General features: G+C 46.4%; 2 protein-coding genes across 4 annotated transcripts; one reads left to right on the top strand and one right to left on the bottom strand.

Moving 5' to 3' along the window:
* Positions 1-703: 703 nt before the first annotated feature.
* On the top strand, positions 704-12329 carry LOC308580655 (uncharacterized protein). Of its 2 annotated transcripts, XM_081182620.1 has the most exons (4): positions 704-885; positions 3192-3733; positions 6878-7007; positions 8052-12329. In XM_081182620.1, the coding sequence occupies exons 1-4, from the start codon at positions 864-866 to the stop codon at positions 8894-8896; spliced, it is 1539 nt and encodes a 512-aa protein (XP_081038746.1). In that variant the 5' UTR covers positions 704-863; the 3' UTR covers positions 8897-12329. The 2 variants fall into 2 exon arrangements, with proteins under 2 accessions (XP_081038746.1, XP_081038745.1); XM_081182619.1 differs by lacking the exon at positions 704-885 and having other exon boundaries at positions 3051-3733; positions 8055-12329.
* Positions 11534-22341, bottom strand: LOC308580833 (tripartite motif-containing protein 10-like). 2 transcript variants are annotated; one of them, XM_081183048.1, is made up of 8 exons: positions 22028-22341; positions 21190-21632; positions 19655-19750; positions 17807-18037; positions 17277-17299; positions 15958-16076; positions 13676-13705; positions 11534-13051 (listed from the first exon to the last, which is right to left on the bottom strand). In XM_081183048.1, the coding sequence occupies exons 2-8, from the start codon at positions 21589-21591 to the stop codon at positions 12534-12536; spliced, it is 1419 nt and encodes a 472-aa protein (XP_081039174.1). In that variant the 5' UTR covers positions 21592-21632; positions 22028-22341; the 3' UTR covers positions 11534-12533. The 2 variants fall into 2 exon arrangements, with proteins under 2 accessions (XP_081039174.1, XP_081039175.1); XM_081183049.1 differs by having other exon boundaries at positions 21190-21605.
* Between the last annotated feature and the right edge of the window lie 1993 nt (positions 22342-24334).

Below are 24334 nucleotides of genomic sequence, written 5' to 3'. Positions count from 1 at the left end.
CTCTGTACACAAGTATTTCACACGCGTACAGTTGCTGACGTGTAGCGTTTCACAAGTCGACAGCCTGGACACCTGTGTGCGCAGCAGCTGTGATATGCAGATCAACAAGGGTTCACTCTTTCGCAAGAGCACCTGCACATATGCAGAGACAGTGTGCACCAGTGTTCAGTGTAACGTGCGAACAAGCCTATCAGGGATACACCTGCTCCTTCTGTAAAGCTTTCACACTCTTTGTAAGGCTGTAATTTGGAGCGTGATGATAAGATACCAACCAGCGAGTTCAGTACTGGGTTTAAGTTTGTACGTAACCCGGGAGGCCGGGTGTTCTTAAAGGCTGCTTTGAATAATACTGAACAAAACAAGGAACCATAAATATATTGCACAGTCGGGGAACTCAGAAGAGACAATACCAATTTGTGGGTGTCTGCAGAGGGGCTTCAATGGGCATACACTTGCCTAGGAGTAAATCCCATTGAACTTAATGGGACTTAACGACTGTCTATTGCAATGCGGTCCTTTTGCTGGACAGGAAACACCTAATCAGGCAGATGGCGCTCATTCCCTCTTTTTTTGCAAAATTGCGAGTTCCCGAATGGAAACAGACTTTCCAACATTAATGATCTGGGGGCGGGGGATGCACCAATGAACTCCAGCGTTTGCTGCGAGGCACTGAAAGGGTTAAAGGGCACTGGACGAGGATGCCTAGAGTGGCCGGGTATGTGTGACAAATTGGGGGAGAACTCAGGAAAGCAAAGCCACTTTCCCCTCCTCCTTTCTTTTTTAATTGAAAAACAAATCCCCGCCCCCCTCTTTTGGGTTTCTTATCCTTGGAGCGATTAGGGGGCTGCTGCCAAGGGCGAGCAATGCAAAGCCTGCCTGAAGCAGGTGAGTTCAAGGAAGGAGGGGAGGGGAAGTGGATTGAGCGGAATCTAGCAGAAGGGGATCTGTTGGGAGAGCAAGCAGAGGGTGAGAGATGAGACGCTTCTCAGGCTCAGCAAGTGCCCTCGGGCTCAGTGGAGATCAGGGCTTCCGCCTCTCACCAAGGGCGTCAGATCAGCTAGGAAGGACCACTGATATTGGTTGTGAAGGAAGAATGGGTGCTGTGCTAATCACAAATTGTATTTATTTATTATCATAATCTTCATCATACCTTCAGGATCACCGCTCCGAATATGTGCTGGTTCAGTCACTTGGATCCGCAGAACTGGCAATGTTAACAGGTGCCACACATACTTCTTCTGCAGCTGTAAAATTTATCCTTTAGTGTGGCAGGGGCAACATTGGAGATCCCTGCCTGTCTGCCTGTTAATTATTATTATTATTATTATTATTATTATTATTATTATTATTATACCCCACCCATCTGGCTGGGTTTTCCCCAGCCACTCTGGGCGACTCTCAACAGAATTACCAAAAACACGATAAAACGTCAAACATTAAAAACTTCCCTAAACAGGACTGCCTTCAGATGTCTTCTAAAAGTCAGAAACTGTTGACATCAGGCAGGCCGCCTTCGCTGTGCTCTTTGCAGCACCTGCTTAAAAACATTTTTGTTTAGGCAAACCTATGCAGACACATAGATGCTGGCATGTTTTAATATCTTTCACTGTTGGTTTTTGTCTTTGTTTAAATGTTATTATCTGTTTTTATTGTTAATTTTAATATTTACTGTAAGCAGAGGTTTCATCCCAGCCTCTTGCTTGTAGAACAAGGTTTCCCAATCTTGAGTCTCCAACTGTTTTTGAACTTACAACTCCCATCATTCCTACCTAGCAGGACCAGTGGTCAGGGATGATAGGAATTGTAGTTCAAAAATAGCTGGAGGCCCAAGTTTGGGAAACACTTCTGTAGAGCAGTGTTTTTCAACCTTTTTTGGGCAAAGGCACACTTGTTTCATGAAAAAAATCACGAGGCACACCACCATTAGAAAATGTTAAAAAAATTAACTCTGTGCCTATATTGAATATATTCTCTTGAATAGGAATCAAATAAACACAAAGAAAGTATTTTATAATTACTTTATTATGAAATAGTAAGTAAACAGAAATATGAAAAATTGCAAAATACTTTATTCAGTGCGCAACATGGGCCTGTTTGGCTGAACACAAAGCTGATATTCTGGCTGGAATCGAAGAAAGACACACACGTAGCTCTTCGTCAACAGCTCTCAGTCTCTCTCTGTATTTAGTTTTTATAGCAATCATGCTTGAAAAGCTCATCTCACACAGATATGTAGTGGAAAATGGGAGCAATGTCAAAATAGCTTTGTTTGCCAGAAGGGGGAACTCCTTGGCAATATCCAACCAAAAACTGTCCAAAGGTAGATCAGCAAATCTTAGCTTGAAACCACGATTTTGTCTCAGTTCAGTTAGTTCCTCCTGCTCCTGTAAAGTCATGTCCTTTCCACCAACTGATGCTGAGCTATAAGGGTCCCTAACCCAGTCAAGGCATTCAGTGGAGACTGAAGAGAAATAAAATGACAACTTCTCCAGTTCTCCTGGTGAACTCGAGTCGCGACGTCTTCTTCTCTCCGCTGCTGCGCACACTGTGCTCGGGCGGGAAGGAAGTCGGAAGATGATGTCCTACTGTGATAGGTCCAGGCTGGAGTCTGGACCAATCACAGCCCGGACATCAGAAAAGTGGAGGGTGTCCCCCTGAGGAGCACCAATCGGCGCCCCTGCTGGCCGAGGGTGGGGTCAACCCCCCCCATACCCAGGACACAGTCCGGCGCCCGCCTAGTGGGCGAAAATTTGAATTTTTTAAAAAAAATCTTTCGAATTTTTCAATTTTTCCCACGGCACACCAGGCAACATCTCGCGGCACACTAGTGTGCCGCGGAACAGTGGTTGAAAAACACTGCTGTAGAGCATGAAACTCTTAATGCCTGGAACCCTGGAGAGCAGCTGACAGTCTGACTTGACATAAGGCAGCTTCCTGTATAAACCAGGGGCCCTTCAGACATTGTTGAATGCAGTTCCCATCAGGCCCCAGCCAGCAAGGCCAACAACCAAGGATGATGGGAATTGTAGTCCAGCAATATCTGCAGGGTCACATGTTCCCCATCCATGAGTCATGGATGGTTGATAGCACATATGCTATATTTTTTATTAATAAAATGTGTCTATTAGGGGAGAGTAAACATGCCCAGTTTTCATCGGCTGTTGCTTATTGGTATTGCTTTTCTTTTCCAGGAATAAAAATGAAGGAGCAAGACCTGAAAATGGAGGAGCAAGACCCGCAGGGCTGGGAATCTCACCGCCAGAAGGCTTTGCCACTGCAGATGCAGGCCCCATTTTCAGGGTGGAAAAGCTTGCAGGTGCCTCAACAGATGTCCATGGGAGTTCATAAGGATACCCAGGTCTCTTTCAGCAGGTGGCCTAGTAGAAGGGAAGATTCTCCTGTGGAAGTGAAGGAAGAGATTCTGGATGAGGATGCTGCCAGCTTGGAGATGCGGCGCCAAAGCTTCAGGCAGCTCTGCTACCTGGAGACTGATGGCCCTCGAGACGTGTGCAATCATCTCCAGGAACTCTGCTATCGGTGGCTGAAGCCAGACAGACACACCAAGGAGCAGATCGTGGACCTGGTGGTTCTGGAGCAGTTCCTGACCATCCTGCCCCAGGAGATGCAGAGCTGGGTCTGGGAACGGGGTCCGGGGAACTGCACGGAGGCTGTGGCTCAGGTGGAGGATTTCTTGATGAAGATCCACCGGGAGGCCATGAGAACAGAACAAGAGGTGAGGGTTTTGCATGCTGTTCACCTTAATGCACCTGTGAACGGCAGTGGCAGCATAAAAAGAGACCTGTGGCGTCAGGACAAAGGTCCATCCAATCTGCTTTGCATGCAAAAGGTCCCGGGTTCAGGCCTCGGCATCTGTAGGGCTGGAAGAGTCTCTCACTGAAAATCCTGAAGAGCTGTTGCCAGTCAGTGTCGTAGACGATAGAGCCAATAACCTAAAAACCCAATAACCTCCCTGTGGGGATGTTGAGGAAAGTAGAAGAGGATATGCTCTACATGGGGCTACCTTGAAGGTGACCCAGAAACTGCAATTAATCCAGAATGTGGCAGCTAGACTGGTGACTGGGAATGGCTGCCGGGACAACTTAACACCAGTCCTGAGAGATCTGCATTGGCTCCCAGTACGTTTCCGAGCACAATTCAAAGTGTTGGTGCTGACCTTTAAAGCCCTGAAGGGTCTTGGTCCAGTATACCTGAGGGAGCGTCTCCACCCCCATCGTTCAGCCCGGACACTGAGATCCAGTGCCGAGGGCCTTCTAGCAGTTCCCTCATTGCGAGAAGTGAGGTTACAGGGAACCAGACAGAGGGCCTTCTTGGTAGTGGCGCCTGCCTTGTGGAACGCCCTCCCTTCAGATGTGAAGGAAATAAGCAGCTATCTTATCTTTAAAAGACATCTGAAGGCATCCCTGTTTAGGGAAGTTTTTAATATTTAATGCTGTATTGTTTTTAAAACTCGATTGGAAGCCACCCAGAGTGGCTGGGGAAACTCAGCCAGATGGGTGGAGTATAAATAAATAAATTATTATTATTATTATTATTATTATTATTATTATTATTATTATTATTATTATTATTATTAAATATTATCCCTCCTCACTCATGCTAGTGAGCAAGCAGCACAGCACATTCCTTTGCACATTGCTGGAAGCAAGTTGATGGATTCGTTAGCATCATTTAAGTTGAGCAATCCAGTCTGACATGTCCAGTCTGGATTGTTCCTGGTAAGTTTCCCCCTTTTATTTCCCTCTTAAAATAATAATAACATGACAGTCGTGTTTAAAAGTAAGAGTCAAGTTTACTTACATTCACTTCACAGTATTGTCCTGAAGGCAGGCTTTATCTTGTGGTTACAGTTACATTTGTAGAGAGAAGAAGTCTGAGCTAGCCCTCAGACTTTCTACCTTGTGGCTTCTATCCTCTGTATGGGTGAGCCGTGTGCTGCTGGCTAAGAGCCAGAAGAGAGGAAGATGGCAAAAGAGCAGAAGAGGAAGATTGCTGCATGACTAGCCCTTTTTATAGGGTCACGCCCATCTATTTGGTCACACACACACACACACACACACACACACACACACACACACACACGGAGGATGCTCCAGAGCTGGTATGACAGGAAGTCCTCCCTGTCTGGAGCAACATTTCCCTGTGTGTCCACTCTAGGCAACAGGAAATGTTGTATTTGACTGCTTCAGTGATGATACATCTAACACGCCCACCTCCCCAACTCATTTTAAAAGAGCATTGGATGTCAAACAGCCCAAGCCCTGGTTAAATAGGAACATTTTTGCCTGGTGCCTACAGGTGTATAATGCAGGTGCCAGACAAACCTCCCTGGGGAGAGCATTCCACAGATGGGGAGCCACCGCAGAAAAGGCCCCTTCTTGTGTTGCCACCTTCCAGGCCTCACATGGAGGAGGCACACAAAGAAGGCCCTCAGAAGATGATCTTAAGGTCTAGGAATGTTCATATGGAAAGAGGCAGTCCTTGAGGTATTGTGGTTTGATTGCACCTTGTACCCAGAGGCGTCTTTCCCATAGCGCTTAGTGGTGTGTTGCGCCAGGGTGCCACCTCTTTGGGGTGCCCTAGCAAGTGGGGGAGCTGCACAGCTTTGCTGGCGGCCTCCACTTTCCCTGTATACCCGCCAGCTGCGCCCCGCCAACCATATGGCTGGCGGGCACGCAACTTCCCTCCCAAGCCTCTGCGGGGATCACTCTCCTCCCGAGGAGGCTTGGGAGGAAATAATAATAATAATAATTTATTATTTATACTCCGCCCATCTGGCTGGGCTTCCCCAGCCACTCGGGGCGGCTTCCAACAAAATATTAAAATACCGTAATACATCAAACATTAAAAGCTTCCCTAAACAGGGCTGCTTTCAGTTGTCTTCTAAAAGTCTGGTAGTTGTTGTTCTCTTTGACATCTGCTGGAAGGGCGTTCCACAGGGCGGGTGCCACTACCGAGAAGGCCCTCTGCCTGGTTCCCTGTAACTTGGCTTCTCGCAGCGAGGGAACCGCCAGAAGGCCCTCGGCGCTGGACCTCCGTGTCCGGGCAGAACGATGGGGGTGGAGACGCTCCTTCAGGTATACTGGGCTGAGGCCATTTAGGGCTTTAAAGGTCAGCACCAACGCTTTGAATTGTGCTCGGAAACATGCTGGGAGCCAATGTAGGTCTTTCAAGACTGGTGTTATGTGGTCTCGGCGGCCGCTCCCAAGCCTCTGCGGGGATCGCTGTCCCGCAGCGGCATGGGAGAGAGGTGCGCCCCCCCAATGGCTGGCAGTGTGCAGCTACGGCCATCCCAACACTATCCGTGGTAATTTGGGGGCGCTGGGTGAATATTTGCACCCCGGCGCCACATCTGCTACAGACGGCCCTGCTTGTACCTCTCCTTCCGGCAACTTCTGCAGCCAAGCTGGTGCCAGATGTATTGCTCTGCTTTCCTTTGGACCCCATCAGCAAGGTTGAGAGGGTTTTTTTGTCCTCTGGGTATCCCAGGACCTCCGTGTACACCACCCAGGCTTGTGCTCCAGGCATGTAGCTCTAGTGTCAATCATGCAGCAAAAACAACACGGGAGGCTGTGGTTTCACTGAATACGCCACTGTTTCTCGAGAAAGGCAGATGCCAACAACATCAGAGACTTCCGGAAAGGTCTAGCCCAAGATTCCTTTTAAGAAACTCTGTATAAAGGTTAGCAAATAAATATTTAGCACATTGTCACTTAGCTCAGGTCTGCCTACACAGATTGACAGTTGCTCTCCTGGCCCTTTGTGGAGGTAGGGTATTGAATTAGGGACCTTCTGCTCTGCCTCTGAGCTGTGACCCCTGACAAGAGGATCCTGAACTGTGTGCCTCTTCCTGTTCCAGGTCCCTGGCCTTTCAGAAGAAGGGCCTGTTAACTTGCCTATGTTGGAGCAGAATTCATCAACCACCACGGAAATCCATCTCTTGCTGGAAGCCAAGCAAGAGGGCGATAATGGGGAGACCAAGTTGGTGGGTAAGGATTTTATTATGGCTAAATGTTAACAAGTTTCTTTTCCTGAGGTTGTTTCTGTCATTCCCTTTCCAGCACTGCTCTTTGACGGAATTATTGGCTGTCCTGCACAGAAACCTCTTTCTGTGGGCCTGTTTAGGGAACAGCCCTGTATTGGGAACATTTTTAATGTTTTATTATTTTTTTATATATGTTGGCAGTGGCAACCCAGTCAGATGGATGGGTACTAATAAATTTGTTGTTGTTGTTGTTGTTGTTGTTGTTGTTGTTGTTGTTGTTGTTGTTGTTGTTGTTTGACCACTGGCTCCGTTCAGGTTTCATGCCACACAATAGTTTGCACTAACCGTGGCTTAGAACCCAAACCACATTTCAGCTGCCAGCAAGGAAACCATGGCTTAGAGCTGATTCTCCACCTTAGTTTTGGGACTACAAAACATGGACTTTTCAGCTCAGGACTACAACTCCCATCAGCCCCAGCCAACACAGCTGGTTAATGGGAGTTGTAGCCCACAACAGCTGGGAGTACCAGGTTGGTGAAGAACCCTGCCAGAGCAGAAAAAGGGTCAGGTAAATGGAGCCAGTTCCTCTGAGGAGCACTTGAGAGGGGCACGGAGGGCTGGGGAGGGGTCTGGGGGTAGGGGAAGAATGAGAAGAGCCATGAGAATCAGATAAAGAAGGCCCCAGGCCGGAGTCACTCCACTCCTCCTAAAACCAATACACCACATTAGCTATCCTGTACAGTGGTACCTCGGGTTACATACACTTCAGGTTACATACACTTCTGGTTACAGACTCTGCTAACCCAGAAATAGTACCTTGGGTTAAGAACTTTGCTTCAGGATGAGAACAGAAATTGTGCAGTGGCAGCGCGGCAGCAGCAGGAGACCCCATTAGCTAAAGTGGTGCTTCAGGTTAAGAACAATTTCAGGTTAAGAACGGACCTCCGGAACAAATTAAGTACTTAACACGAGGTACCACTGTATTATTATTGGAGGCAATATGTAAGGTAAGAAGAGGTAACTTGGGTTGTTTTTCGATGTCTTCCAGCAGGTGATATGCAAGTGAGGATGAAGGAGGAGGATCCTGAGCTGGAAAGACTTGACTGCATGAACGTTGATACAACATCCTTGAAAAGTGCTGAAAGCCTATCCCTCCAGGCCACTGAGGAGGAAGTGAGGGATATAGGTCAGCAAAGACCCATACATCACCAGGAAGTCCATCTGGGAACAGCAGCAGAAAACACTGTTCATCCCAAGGAATGTGATGAAAGGCCCTTCCAAGGGAGGGTTCATTGGTGTAAGAGAGAAAAGATGGCCTCTGACACTGGGAAAAGCCTCTCCCAGAACTTGGTCCTTCTCAATCGTCAGAGGATGCAGAAGGGAGAAAAGGCCTTCAAATGTTCATACTGTGGAAAAATCTCAAACGGAAGGACGAACCTGATGATACACGAGAGGACCCACACGGGGGAGAGGCCCTACGAGTGCTCAGAGTGCGGGAAAAGCTTCAGCACCACCTCAAACCTCATAAACCACAAGAGGGTTCACACGGGGGAGAAACCATACACGTGCTTGGTTTGTGGACAAAGCTTCAGCCATAATGCGTCCCTGATAAGACACAGGAGGACCCATACGGGGGAGAAGCCATACGAGTGCTCAGACTGCGGGAAAAGCTTCATTCAGAAAGGAGAACTGATTGCGCACAAGAGGACCCACACTGGAGAGAAACCGTACGAGTGTGCCGAGTGCGGAAGAAGCTTCAGCACCAGCTCTCACCTGATAAGGCATAAGAGAGTCCACATGGGTGTGAAGCGATGGAACTGCGTAGACTGCGGCAAAGGCTTCCATCAGAAACTCAGCCTTATGAAGCACAAGGGGACCTACACTGAGAAATAATAAAAGTACAGAGCAAGGATGAGGGAACCTGTGGTTCTCCAGATGTTTGGAACTCCCACTCCCACCAGTCTAAGCTAGCATGACCCAATGTTTGGGAATGATGGGAGTTGTAGTCCAGCAATATCTGGCGAGTCACAGCTTGTCCAAGAATATGAGTAGAGGGCTTCAGGTAGAAATCCATATTGTCTTGTTTCCACGATGGAGGTGGACAGAGAGATGCTGTGATCAGCAGCTCAGGAATAGCTTGGTCCTTACAGTTTCTAAAAACATACAAATAATGTGTGCAAACATAACTTTCCCAATCTAACCATGGTTGGAGATCAATATCATGCCACAGATTCGCTCCCCATCTCCTCTATAGTACACCCTGCTTCTTTCCCTCAGTGGACTTAACCATAGCTCAGGATTGTGTCTACCTGTAGCTCGTGTTAATCAGGATTTGCACACCTGCAGTAGTGGCAGCAAGATGCGTACACGTACAGTCAATTAAAAGTTGGTTTTATTCCAGAAAAAACATGCCGCTTGTCTGGAGCTCTCTGCCCCCGTGACTTATGGCTACCCTGATGATGACTCAACTAAATCCTCAGCGTTGTTCTTCTTCCTCCGGAAACAATGCGCAAAAACAAAGCTCTTCCGTTGCTTCAATATCCCCTTTTCTTGTACCCCTCCTCTTCTGCGTTCTTGCACGCTGAGAGGTTTGCAAACTGGTTCGGACAAGCTATCGTCTGCTAAGTCCTGTGTTTCTCTGGGCTGTGAACTCCCCCCTGCCCTTTCCTCTGATCTTCCCATGACAAACCTCCCTTCGTCTCCTGGGCTGCCGTCCAAGTCTGGCAGCTGCTGCTGTTCGCTTGCTGGCTCCAGCCTGACACCTGCTTAAGATTCTGGTTGCAGTCTTGTCTGAAGATAACCATGGTTAGAATTAGCGCTGTTGTCAATGTAACACTGCACCATGGTTTGCTCTAAAAAAAGAGGAGGGGGGACAAGAATTCTGGCGAAGGGGAAGAAGATTCGGGTGAATGGAGAGTCTGTGAGCACATATTTTGCATCCCAAACCATGGGAGAACGTTGCCGCTGGCACGGGCTGCTCTCTATACACACCCTCCTGGACAGACCTCAAATATTTATATTATTTATTTGCAATATTAACTGCCAATATAAAAAAATATGCCGTGATGGTGAACCATGTAAAATCAAGAATAAATTTGCCTTCGGAAATCCAAGTGCAAATGATAAATCACTACATCAGATCAAAAGAGATAGGCCAGCCATCAAGACCAGTTTATTGGCTCTCATCCAGCTGTGCCTTGGCACCAATCCAGTTGTTGCACAGCCACACCTGATTCACATGTTATGAAGCAGAATTGGGTGCCATCAGGACGCTCCAAATCCTGTCTTAGTTGCTCCCAATTGCTTTGTATAAATCAGGGGTAGGGTACCTCTCTCACCCTCGGAATCCCACCGCCAGGATGCACCCCTGCTTTGCTCCCCACTTGTTTTCTTGCCCAACTGGAATGTCTTCTTGAACTCATGATTCTATGATTCATGAGGTCTCTTGTGTCTCTGGAAAGCTGCAAAGGTAAAGTTTACATTAGTTGCTCCTCCCACTTTTGCCACTTGGACACTCCCGCTGTTGGCATGTGACCAGCGGAAGGTTGCTCAGAGGGGAATGCAGTTCTTCAGATCAAAAACGGTCCCCCATCCCTGCTATAGATGTCTAATAGCATTGGGATAAGTGCCCTGTGGAACCCAGATTCCAAGGGGCTGAAGAGCAGCTCCCCTGAAGCTGCTGCTTGCAACCAACCCTGGAGGTAACTGCTGTGAAACTGTGAGCGCATTCAGTACATGCCCCACAGGGCCGACCCCAGAGGATCCCCTGGCCAATGGCATCGAAAGGATATTGAGATCAGGCCCTGTTGGGCAGCAGGAGGGGCAAAACTCTGGGTGTGCAGAAAGTCTGAGAAATGGAGGCTAAGAGCAGGACAGAAGTGGAAAGAGCCAGGAGGGCTGGGAGAAAGCAACTGAGCATTTATTTCTAAAGACAGCTCTTCTGCGCAAGAGATGCTTTTTGAAATAAAAATACTGCAACCAGCTAGTAGCAGGGCCCAGTTCACCCGTGAGGCAGTTGCCTCAGAGGGCAGATTGGGGGACAGTAAGGGAGGGGCCGCAGGTCCAAGCTCCAGGGATGCTGCTTTCCTCACTGCCTCCTGTTGCCTGCCTCCTCCCCTGCTGCTCTCTAGCCTCCTTTTTTCACCCCCTCGGGCAGCAGCTTCAGTGGGTGATAACTTCAGCAGCAGTAGCAGGTGATCCCCATTTTCTGTTTTGCCTCAAGAGGCAGTGGACTCTGCAACACAAGAAGTGGTGGACTCTCCTTCTGGGATCAAATCAGAAATCTCTCTCATTCTGGGATCAAATCAGAAACCAGGACGGCGTCTCTAAATCAGGGACATCCCTGGAAAATAGTGGCACTTGGAGGGTCTGTCTTTCCCTGCTTTTTCATTCGCTGCCTCTGGTCTCCTGCTTCCATTTAGCAGAGAATGGGAGAGGTTTTGGCCATCATACTTCTCCTCCACCCCCACCCCCAATATAAACAAAAGCACAAGGAGACACACACATCATTTTGGAGTGAGGACCAAAAAATAAAATTGTTTTACTATTTTATTACTTTTTTTTGCAGTTCAATCTATCTATAAATTTTATTGTTTATAGCCAATGGCCACCACAATACAATATGAGCACAAATCACACAGCTGCAAAACAAAAGACATTGCATTCACCATACCAGGATAAATCTATAGCGTACAAAATTTATTTTCACGGTTGTTTCAATGGGAAGGATATAGGGCAGCAGAGTCCAGGTGGTGAGGTCCAGATTACAGCTTCCATCATCCTTGACTGTCAGCCCTGCTGGCTGAAGCTGATGGGAACTGGACACCAACATCTGGGGACACCTCAATGGCTATTCTGTGATATACAGAATCTACAATACTCTCCTGGTATGCCCCACGGAGGACCTTAAGATCCATAAATAGCAACACCCTAGTGGTCCCGGGTCCTAAGGAAGTTAGATTAGCCTCAACCAGAGCCAGGGCCTTCTCAACACTGGCTCCGGCCTGGTGGAGCGCTCTGCCTCGTGAGACTATGGCCCTGCAGGATCTGATATCTTTCCGTAGGGCCTGTAAGACAGAGTTGTTCCACCTGGCCTTTGGCTTAGAATCAGTTTGATTCCCTCCCCCTCTTTCTTTTTCCTTTCTCTTCCTGTGAAGAGGCTGCATCCTAATTTTTTTATGTTGTATTTTAATCTTGTTTTTTAAATTGTATTTTAATCAACTTGTTTTTATTATTGGTTGTTAGCCGCCCTGATCCCAGTCTTGGCTGGGCAGGGTGGGGTATAAATAAAATATTTATTTATTTATTTATTTATTTATTTATTTATTTATTTATTTTTTAAAAAAGGATTAAGACACTGATCCAGAAGACAATGAACTGCTGACTGTGGCTGGAATGAATCCTCTCCAAGGCCGTCTACAAAGATGTCAACATAGCTCTTTGCAAATAAACGTTCCCTTTTAGAGCAATCATTTTGCTCTGGAGAGAAGCGCCTTCTGGGCCTGAGAGGTAGATTTGGTTCCCTTAAGGCTTAAGCCATCCTGAGTTGGGTTTTGTTTCCTGACAGCCAAAAGAAAGGGAGGAGCATCTCTCCAGAGAACGAGGCTCCTAGGAAGGTGTAGAGATGGGCTCCTGTGTCGGCATCGAAGAAAGACACCTCCCTCCCATCATAGTTCAGAGTCACTCTTATCCGCTTGGGCTTGTTGCTCAGGGACAGTGGAGGGTTGTCAGGGGGGTTGAAGGCACTGTACCAACCTCCCTTCTTCCCCACAGCCCAGACGCCTCCTTCAGGACTTAAGGCTAAGCAGCCCTTTCTCCTCGCTGACTTCCTGGCAACCCCAAGAGCCCACATCTCCTCACTTCCCACAATGACTTCCCAGTAATGGCTGCCTTTGGTGAAGCCCTCACGTCCCAGCACAGCAGGATCGCTGTAGAACCTCTCAGAATTGTTGGGCAGGTGTTGATACTCGTCTCGCCATCTCACGCTTTTGCAGTCCTCAGACAGGACAAGCCGAGGATAAGCTGTGGCTGGATCCAGAGTGACATTTGCTGTTGGGGAGAGAGATGAGGCGTAAGGAAAAGAGGCAGAATCCGCGGAAAGAGAGGACACACCAATGCAAGACAAAACCCAAGAACCAGGTTCCCTCTCTCATGAAATAGGACTTCCTTGCATTGCATTCAGGATTGGGACCCTCCTCTCCTTCCTCCAGATGATAAATGCCCTTTTTGCTGTCTTTTTAAATTAGGCTCCCCCCCCCCCTATTCAATATATGTTGCTGGATGAACGTTTTGTATATTCTGTTCATTGTCTTACATTTTTCTGACTTTTTCTGACTTTTACATTGTGTATTTTATTTGCTCAAGTTGTTTTGAGATATTTTCTCTGTATAAAGAGATTGATAAATGTAATAAAGAAACAAAACAATAACATTATTTATGCTGTACCCCTCCTGTCGATACAGGTATCTCAAATGACCCAGAAAATGTTTACTTTCCTTTTTTGTGTGAGTGGATCCAGGAATCGGATGCTATGATGGCTGCAACATCACAACAGTGCAATTCACTCAAGTTAAGCTACTGATTGTTCCAAGGTCTGGGGGACGGGCTGTTTAAACCCAATAAAACAACATTTCCCATCCCCTCTGTGAATTTGGTCTTCCATTGGAAATTCACCTTTCTGAGCCAGTCTGAGGAATACAGTGTCTGAAGAAGGAAGAAGATAGAAAGTTTAAGCACAACAGTGTTGGACCTCTGGTAAATCTTGTCACAAGAATATGACTTAATAACATAATGCATATTGGTTATTTAAAGTTAAAGAAATTAAGTTGAACAAATATTTTTATAAAAAAAACTAATAATAATAATTGAAACAGAAATAGAAATTGAAATACTTTATTGTCACTTGTACAACTTGTATACAGTGAGATTATACAAGCACCCCCACTCAGCTCTCTTAGTCTTAATTCCCCTCGTTTACTGACACACACACACCAAACCCGAAAGTCAGTTGCCCTGTTGTTATCTTTTCATTCAGCAGCCTAACAGTCCATGGATAGAAGCTGTTCTTTACCCTGTTGGTGCAACTAATCACGCTTCTATATCTTCTGCCTGAGGGCAGGAGATCAAGAAACTGCTGGCCAGGGTGTGAATAATAATAATAACAATAACAATAACAATAATGTATATATACTGCCCTTTACCAGAATATATCAGGGTAGTTCATATGGGGAACAGATTAAGATAATTAAAAATGTAAAACACAGAAATAATAAATCATACTAGAAAAGATTGTCTATGAACCTCATAGTTCAAAGTAGGATCAATAGTGGTGCATAAGCTCTGCAATACCAGTCTTTGGCAGGAATACAAAGGGGAGCTGGCCACAGCCTCACATCTGCCCCAAGTACACTGGTGGTTCCAATGGTGGGGGTTATTAAAGCCGCAATTTTTTAACATAACAAGAAGCTAAACTTGCAGAGGCAGAATTGGCAAAGCTCTTAAGCAAAAGGAAGTCCCAGACCTTCTAAGTGTCCCTAGTTTCCAGGGACAGTCCCGGATTTACAGAAGCTGTCCAGGTTTCTGATTTGTCCTGCTTTTCCTTAGGACATCCCTATTTTCATCGGAGAAATGTTGGAGGGTATGAAGTCCTGCCTCACTGAATTTAATTTCCAGTAGCATTGCCCTGGAACTCTAGAGATGGTTTTTGCATCAAAGGCTGGTAGGATCATATATGGGACATTGCCCTCTCAGAGCACACGACACAGCTCTGTTGAGTGGTCAGATACGCAGGTTTGCCAAATGAGGTCAGTTTGGAAAGGTTATGGTTTCTCTTCCTTTGTTTTGCAAGCAGTAACACTTCCGTACTCAAATTTCTATATGGTCTATCTGGATCTCAATCACAGAAAGCAGAGAACTCAGTTAAATATAGACGTCACCTTCAGCACTGCTTGCACTGTGTTCTATTTTTATGGCCTTAATGTAGTCCACACTGTGGTTTTGGTTCTTGTTCGAAAGTGGATAAAAGCATTTTGGGGGTTTGGGATTCTTTCAAACCAACACTTAGGTAGAGGCTGTTTGGAATGTCCCCTTACTTCTCCAGTGAAATGTGGAATCTCTTGTGAGACCAAGATGGTTGCAGCACTAGATTTTTTCATTCTGTGATTTGCCCTGAGATCTAATAATGAAGGAGTGGTATAAAAATAATAGATAGATAGATAGATAGATAGATAGATAGATAGATAGATAGATAGATAATAGATGATTGATAGATAGATAGATAGATAGATAGATAGATAGATAGATGATAGATAGATAGATAGATAGATAGATAGATAGATGATAGATAGATAGATAGATAGATAGATAGATAGATAGATAGACGATAGATAGATATATAGATAGATAGATAGATAGATAGATAGATAGACGATAGATAGATAGATAGATAGATAGATAGATAGATGATAGATAGATAGATAGACGATAGATAGATGATAGATAGATGATAGATAGATAGAGATAGAGCAGATGCGGGTGTGAGTCTGAGGAAGAGGAGATGCCTCAGGAGGGTAATAGGCGCTTGTTGTGAAGCCCAAGCAAACTCTGAGAACCTCCCAAAGGACCACTCCTGATTGTGTAATTGGCAACAATACGCAAAGGAGATTCCATATAGTTATGAACAGAAACATGTTGGAACAAAAACTCAGGACTTTACAATACAATACACCCTGGTGCATTTGTGGCGGTTACCATTCCAGCCTCAGAGGACGAGAATGGCAATATAAATGGGGCAATGGGTAGTTGCAGGGGCGGGGGAATGATGACTAAGCTGAAAAGAAGGAAGCTCTGCTGGTGCCACTATTTGGCAAGAACAAAATATAATGAAGAGTCTGGCATGCTCATTTTCAGACTTATACAATACCTAGCATAAAATCCTCACCGTCATTATTCATTACCTTTGAACTGCTTCATGTCACCCTGCAGAAGGGGATTTGTAGCACAGAATTGCGAGATCCTTTTCTTCAGCTCTGGAGGGAGATCCACTGGATTCCCTAGTCTCTCTCTTTTCTCATATCTGGTGGAGAAAAACAATTTTAAACCACCCAACTCCAAGGAATGCAAAGGAATTGAGAGGAGGAAGGAACTGCTAGAAAGCCGAGAGGGAGAGGCAAGCACAGAGGGATTGAGGCCCAGAGGGTTGAAGGAGATTATGGACGCCAAAGCCAGACACCTGGGGGCCAGAACACAGTCTCTGAGTCTCTCCACTTACATCTATGCCAGTAAAAAGAAACGTCAAGTGATACCATTATGCTCAGAGTTTCTCTGTTTCTAGCTTTGCAGCATTGCCTATAACATGCAACGGGCATAGGGTTGCCATACGTCTGAAATTTTCCAGACATAGCTCAACAACATTGCCCAAAAAAAGCCCAACAACTTCTGCATCCGGATTTTAATTTTTTGAAACATTGCAACCCTAAAAGGGCATAAATTATCTGAGTGTACAGTGGTACCTCGGGTTACAGACGCTTCAGGTTACAGATGCTTCAGGTTACAGACTCTGCTAACCGGAAGGAGTATCTCAGGTTAAGAACTTTGCTTCAGGATGAGAACAGAAATTGTGCAGTGGTGGCATGGCGTCAGCGGGAGGCCCCATTAGCTAAAGTGGTACCTCAGGTTAAGAACAGTTTCAGGTTAAGAACGTACCTCCAGAATGAATTAAGTTCTCAACCCGAGGTACCACTGTATTGACAACACATTGCATATTTCATTCCATCACCCATTCCTTGGCACTGGGCCATTCTTGCCCTCTTTTCAACCCATTGCTCAGTTCATTTTTGCCTTGATTATGCCTTTCGGCTGCTCTAACCATTTGTTAAAATTCAACAAATGGAATCAAATGCAACTCGAAAAAGCACTTCGAGAAATAGCAGAGTGGGCTACAGAAGACAACTCCCACCATCTTAAAAGTACATGTAAGGGTATCTAAGAAGAAGTTTAAAAGTCTAGAAAAAACTGAAAGGATTTTGCCTGGCTCTTAAAAGATGTTTTCTATTCTTTGTCATTTTCTGACAAAGAGAACAAAGGAGCAGAAAAACAGGTTGGACCTGAGGGGTTCAAAAGAGGGCTCCTGTAGTTACCTGCGAAATGCTGCAGGTGTGGGGAGTCCCCCTCTCTCTCCCTTGGAGCCTGGAGGGGCAGGTTTTATGTACTGGGCTCCTGGACCCTTCCCAGCCTCATGAGGAGAAGCAACTGGAAATGAGAAGGACCCACTTACCTCTGCAAGGTGCTTCTCACATCCTAGAGAGAAAAAGAGGGAGAGAAGAAGGGAAATCAGTGCCTGCCACAAGATAGACCCAGGATAGGATTCGCTCTGGCCCTTTGGCGCTGTGGGTTTCCCATGGAGGAGATATTCACGAGACTATTGTCAACAGACAAAATGGCTCCATTTCGACGCAGTGAAAGGTGAACTATTAGATGCAAATGAATAGAACAAAGCTGCTCCCACTTTTTAAAATCTGCAGGGAAACTTCCCAGTTTTTCATGCAACATAAGAGAGAAAACCCACATTTGGAAAACAATGGAAAGAAGCTCCCATAGAATCGTAGAATTGTAGAGTTGAAGGGAACTCGAGGGTCACCCTGCTCCTCTATAGAACAGCCCTGGCAACCAAATATATATATTCCAACAGAATATATATATATATTTATATCTATAAATAAGGAAACATCAAATCTTTAAAAACTTCCCAAAATGATAATAATTCCCTTACAAACACACTTTCAGCTGCTTCTGCCACAGCCTTACCCGGAGGAGTTCACTTCCCGGCTGCTGGCGTTTCTCCTCCATCTCCTGGATGATCCTTTGAAGAGAGGAGAGTTCCTCAGAGAGCCGGTCCATGAGCTGATCCCTTTTCGCTGCAATCTCCTTCTCCACCTTCTCCATCTGATTCAGCAGGCGCTTTTCTTGCTTTTTGAGAAACTGGCGCAGTTGCCTGAACTCATTGGCTGCCTTTTGCCTCTCCGTTTCTGTTAATTTCTGCAATAAGCAGAATAAAAAAGAAGAGGAAAGGAATTCAGCATCTCTATTTGTGTCCAATCTTCGCAGAATAGAGGGGTGTTGTGAGAATTCCACAGGAAGGGCAACTCTGGCTTCTCAAAGCCTACGGGACCGCCTCTCTTGGTATGCCCCGCAGAGGACCTTACGGTCCACAAATGACAACACTTTGGAGGTCCCAAATCACAAGGTGGTTAGATTGGTCTCAACTAGGGCCAGGGCCTTTTCAGTCCTGGCCCCAACTTGGTGGAACGCTCTGTCACAAGAGACTAGGGCCCTGCGGGACTTGACATCTTTCCGCAGGGCCTGCAAGACAGAGCTGTTCCGCCTGGCCTTTGGTTTGGACTCAGTCTGGCCCTTATGTTTCCCTCCCCTTATGGGTTTGATCTATGGGCTACTTTTAAAATGAGGCTGCATTTTAAATTGTAATTTTACTGGTGTTAGCCACCCTGAGCCCGGCTTTGGCTGGGGAGGTCAGGGTATAAATAAAAATAAAATGTATTATTATAATTAAAGGCACGATGAGAAGAAGAAGAAGAAGAAGAAGAGTTTGGATTTGATATCCCGGCTTTCACTCCCTTTAAGGAGTCTCAAAGCGGCTAACAATCTCCTTTCCCTTCCTCCCCCACAACAAACACTCTGTGAGGTGAGTGGGGCTGAGAGACTTCAGAGAAGTGTGACTAGCCCAAGGTCACCCAGCAGCTGCATGTGGAGGAGCGGGGAAGCGAACCCAGTTCACCAGATTACGAGACTACCGCTCTTAACCACTACACCACACTGGCTGGAAGATGCTGACTCTGAGACTTCTAAACTGGGTGGGAAGCGTTGGCGGTAAAATGCCAAGGATTGTAACAAGTAATTTGACCCAGAAAGGGCTGGTGGTGTAAAGCAGTGTTCCCCCACCGGGGGCCCCATGATATTCTAAGGGGGCCACAGGTGTAAAATGCATAAATGGGGGGCCACAGCAAGAGACTAGGGGGGCACAGAGGGAAGTGAAAAGTGAAGGAAGAAAATCCTGATTGGCTGGCTATTCGCTTGGCCAATCCCAAGTGGGTAAGGGGGTGCCCACCAGGGCCTGGAACTCCTTTTTGCCATGTGCGTTTTCTTGGAGTAGTCCTGGTTTTTTCCTGGCAGGAGGGGGCGATGGCTGAGGCTCCCATTTCAACCAATAGAGCCCACAATCCAGAACCCCCATGTCAGGTAAATGTGATGGTGGGGTGGCAATGGGTAGGGCTGGGTGAGCCGGAGCTGCTTTTTTGCTGCCCCCTGGTGGCAGCCTGGGCCTGACTCTGCAATCCACCCCAGCGCCTAGTGGATTGGGGCCTTTGGATGTTGCCGAGGCGCTTTATAGGTTAAAACCAGCACTTTGAATTGGGCCCGGAAACTAATTCGTAGCCAGTGCAGTCAGAAGAAAGTCACACTGGGCTTTACTCCCAGCTAACAAATTTTAGGAGAGATGAGGCCTTTCCAAAAGGACAGATGTTCTGAGGACTTGGGCTGCCTCTTGGCTTTTTGTTTCTCTGCATTTTACATGAAGTTTCTCAATATGAGGGTGATGGTTTATGCCCTCCTTCCCTTCCCAGTGTCCAGGTCACTTACGAGAAGGTCTTCGCTTTCTCTTTTCACCGCTGCTTTTTTTACCAGAATTTTCTCTTTCTCCTCCAGCAGATTCTCCAGGCAACTATCCATCACATTCTGAAGAGAAAACAAAAACTCAGGATTGATTCGGAGAGAGTAGAGGTGGGCGATGTGCTTATTTTCCGCCATGCATTCAAGTGCCTGGGAACAAGGTCGGCCCTGCGCTTAGGAAGAGTGATAGGCTTGAAGCTGCTCTGTCTCCTTGCAGAGGATGCGATCCTAGTTTTTAAGTGAGTAGTTGCAAAGTGCTTTCTGTCATTTTTGAGTAAGACCCGTTTGTATAACTCCTGCTATTTCTATAAATGATATTTTTACTAGAGGCTTATGTGAATTGCTGAAACAGGCACAGAGCCTAAAAGGTAAATACAAATATATGTATAATTGCCATTTTTAGGGCAATTTCCTGTTTGCTTTCAGCCTTAATTCAAATTATGAAGTAATCTAAAGTTCAGTTCACATTGCTAAACATCATGTGAGAGGAGTTTTTCAAAACTAAAATTAATCAAGAGTTATCTTAGGTCCACTATGAGTCAAGCTCGGATCTCTGGCTTAGCCATCTTGTCAATTGAAAACAAAGTAGCGAAAGGAATTGATTTTGATGATGTGATTTCAAAATTTGCAGAGAACAAAGTTCGGAAAAAGGGGTTTTAAGTGCTTTTGCCTACAATGTTAAGTAAATAAACCAGAAAATAACACCTGCAACTATAAGTATCTTATTTTTCCTTCTTTTAATAATTTCAATGTGGGGGGGGGGGCGGGGCGGGGTGACAAGAAATTTTAGCACCGGGTCCCGCCTGATGTTACTACGCCACTGAGCATAAGTGTGGATGAACCCTAAGATTCTCCTGTCAGACTGCACAGCTGCTGTGTTTGCAATGAGGAGAAGGGTGTTACCTTGTTCTTCACCCCTTGGGATGGATGAAACTATCCTTTACAGAATGTTCCAGGAAATGTCAAAACAAAGAATCCCTTAATACAGAATTTTTTTTAGGGGAAAGATGGGAGCCCCCATTATTATTAATTATTTATACCCCGCCCATCTGGCTGGGATTCCCCAGCCACTCTGGGCAGCTTCCAACAAAACACTAAAATACAATAACCTATTAAACATTAAAAGCTTCCCTAAACAGGGCTGCCTTTAGATGTCTTCTAAAAGTTTGGTAGTTATTATTCTCTTTGACATTTGGTGGGAGGGCGTTCCACAGGGCGGGTGCCACTACCGAGAAGGCCCTCTGCCTGGTTCCCTGTAACTTGGCTTCTCACAGCAAGGGAACCGCCAGAGGGCCCTCGGCGCTGGACCTCAGTGTCCGGGCAGAACGATGGAGGTGGAGACGCTCCTTCAGGTATACTGGACCGAGGCCACTACCTACAGAAAACTAGAAGCTCCCTTGTATTGGGAGTTGCTTTCCAGACACATTGAGACAATATTCTGCAAAGAGAACGCATGGTGGGGAGGAGGAAGGAGTCAGTTACCAAGTGCAAAGATGACTTCGTACCTTGTATTCCTGGACAACTTCTTCCTTGAGGACCACAGTGTGCGATTCATGTTCCGGGGAACGTTCACAAAACATGCACACCAATTCTTTATCATCTCTGCAGAACAGGTGGAGTCTTTCCTTGTGTTTCTCACATAGCTCCTTTCCTCGGAGTTTAAACTTTTCTGATATATTTGCCAGGTCCCAATTGGGACGGAAATTCCCTTTCTGGATCTTGGCTCTGCAGACAGGACACGCCAAGTCCCCCGCACCCTTTTCTTCCCATTTATCGCTGCAGTTCTGGATGCAGCCCTGACAGAAGTTGTGGCCGCAGTCCAAGGTCACGGGGTCTGTCAGATAGTCCCTGCAGATGGGGCACTTAACTTCATCCTCCACATCTGTGGATGGAGAATAGGAGGCCATGGTGGGTGGAGAGTCTGCGGCTTTGTTGACAGAAGAGGCAGCTGTAAAAAAAAAAAAAAAAGCAAAATGAGAAGCAGCTAGAGGATAAAGGCCAGTTGGGGGGAAAACTATTGGTCAATAAGCATTTCCAAATCCTTCCAGTGAGGAGTGACCGTGCTTCCAGACTGTGTGTGTGTGAAATAGATTAAATAGCTCCACCATCCTAGTGGAACAAACAAAATTTAAAAACACTTGGCCTTTTTGTGGTCTGCAATAGAAGTTTCTTGCCTGGGGCGAACAGTTTCTGTATGGATGTCTTATTTTCCACAGGATTGTGAAGGCGAAGGCAAGAGTTAAAACACCCCTGCAGGTTCACTGAGAACTGAATGAAAACAGCCCTTTCTGAGCAACCAGCTGCCTGGGACCATAAATTGGGGTCTAGTGGTAAAATACTCACCCCTGGATTAGCTTTCTCTTGCTGCCAAGATGCTGGGCTGACTGATCAACGAGAAATTCTGAGGCTTCCTTTTTCCTCGGTCAGCTATTCCTGCTCTTGCTTCCTCGCCCTTTCTTTATGACAGGGCAGAGAAGTGCGCATGATGTAACTACAACCAGGAACTGTTGCCTTAAATGGTGCTTCTGGGAATGCTCATTTTCCTCCCTCTCTCCCTTCACTTCTCAAATATCACTGATTTTCTCTTCATCTTTGCTCCACCCTCAATATAGAAAGAAAGAAAGAAAGAAAGAAAGAAAGAAAGAAAGAAAGAAAGAAAACCACCCTTCTCCGTCGTTAAAAGAAAGAAAGAAAACCACCCTTCTCCGTCGTTATTGAATTGAGCATTTGTGTGAGACGTCTTTATACTAAAGAGAACAAAGACATAGTTTCTTTGGGGGAGGCATGGAAGGCTTTTTAAAATCAGAAATATTACAGTAAATGGTTAATGAGTAACTGCTTTGGCCTTTCTAGCATGAACTTTGCCTGACACTTCAGCCACACCCATATTGTTCCTGATGCAGATATAGACTGGCTGTTCCTCTGTGTGTTCTGGGAGATCAAGAGGAAGGGAACTGGTCACAGTAGGAGGAAGATTCCCTGGCTTCTCCAGCAGCCTGTCTGATCTCTTCTTCTCCCCCCCCCCCCCTGCTTCTGCCTCTGATTCTGGACTTCTCTCTGGTGCAGACTCTCCCTGCTCACTAAGCCCTGTTGCCCCTTCAGCTTCTGACACCTCCTCCTCCCTGTCTACTCCTTTTTCTCCCTCTGACCACCCATTGTCATCCCACCTCTACTCCTCTATCTCTGAGCTTTCTTCCCCTGGGGGTTCTCTTAGGGGTCCCCCAGCTCGTGTCTCCCACCACTCCTCATCCAGTCAGTCCATGGCAGTATGCCTTTCTTGTCTGCCTTCACTGCCACTCAGTAGGCTTGGTGGGGAGCCCTTTCCAATTTTTGATAACATTTGACAGGCTCTTTCCTCCAGTTGTGTTTGAGCTGTCTCCTAGCTTGCTTCTTTGCCCTAAGCTCTGGAGTAGACCAGGGAGCCAAGTGGGCTCCACAAAGTGGGAGAGCGCCATTCAGATGTTCCAGAGGTCAGTCAGGGCTTTCACAGGAGCACTTGTCACCAACTGCCTACGCCATGTGCTCCTTACCCAGCCTGCCCCATTTCCCCCATACAGTGGGACTTCGGGTTACATACGCTTCAGGTTACAGACTCCACTAACCCAGAAATAGTGCCTTGGGTTGAGAACTTTCCTTTGGATGAGAACAGAAATCGTGCGGTGACAGCAGGAGGCCCCATTAGCTAAAGTGGTGCTTCAAGTTACGAACAGTTTCAGGTTAAGAATAGACCTCCAGAACGAATTAAGTTCTTAACCCGAGGTACCACTGTATTTCCCCCTACTCTGAAGCACTGTAATTAGCCCCCCCCCTTCTCCCAAGCTCCTCTCTTCCCAGGCGCATCCTGCGCTCATTTAAAGCAAAACAACCAAAATTTACATGTTGTTGTTTAGTCGTGTCCGACTCTTCGTGACCCCATGGACCAGAGCACGCCAGGCACTCCTGTCTTCCACTGCCTCCCGCAGTTTGGTCAAACTCATGCTGGTAGCATCGAGAACTCTGTCCAACCATCTCGTCCTCTGTCGTCCCCTTCTCCTTGGGCCATCTTTCCCAACATCAAGGTCTTTTCCAGGGAGTCTTCTCTTCTCATAAGGTGGCCAAAGTATTGGCGCCACCTCCAATAAAATTTAAATACCCACAGATTAAAAGTCATTTTAAAGCATTTTAGACATTTGGGGCAGTAAATCCAATAACGGAGACCTGAAAAGGAGACCCTAAGCACTGCCCCAACCCAAGAGTTTGCTTCAGCATTATTTTTTAATATGGAGGCTAGATTCTGCCCTCCAGGTCAGGTGGAAAAGGCCTCCCAGCAGTGGATAAGTCCTCCAGCATGAGTTCTGGGGCCATGAGTTCTGTGAACTAGACTCTCCATGGCCAGAAGAGAGCTACCACAGTGAAGCAGATCTGATTCGCCTGAGAAATAGCTGGATTAGGGCTGTGGGAAGGCATATGGGAGCCCACCCCCAGCCAGAGGAAGTCAGGGCATCCATGCCCATTGCTCCCTGGGTCCTGAACCAGGAGAAGAGCTCCACCTTTTGGTTTTCTGGACTTGCAAACAGGTCCACTCTTGGGAGGACAAAGCGATCCCCTATTTGCTGCAAAACCTGTTGGCGAAGGCTCCATTCCGCCTGGGAGGTCTGCTATGTGGTCTGC

The sequence above is a fragment of the Podarcis bocagei genome (genome assembly GCF_964188305.1).
Source record: "Podarcis bocagei genome assembly, chromosome: 2".
Classification (NCBI taxonomy): domain Eukaryota; kingdom Metazoa; phylum Chordata; class Lepidosauria; order Squamata; family Lacertidae; genus Podarcis; species Podarcis bocagei.
Note: the sequence above shows the minus strand (reverse complement) of the source record. Positions and strands in the feature narration are given on the sequence as shown.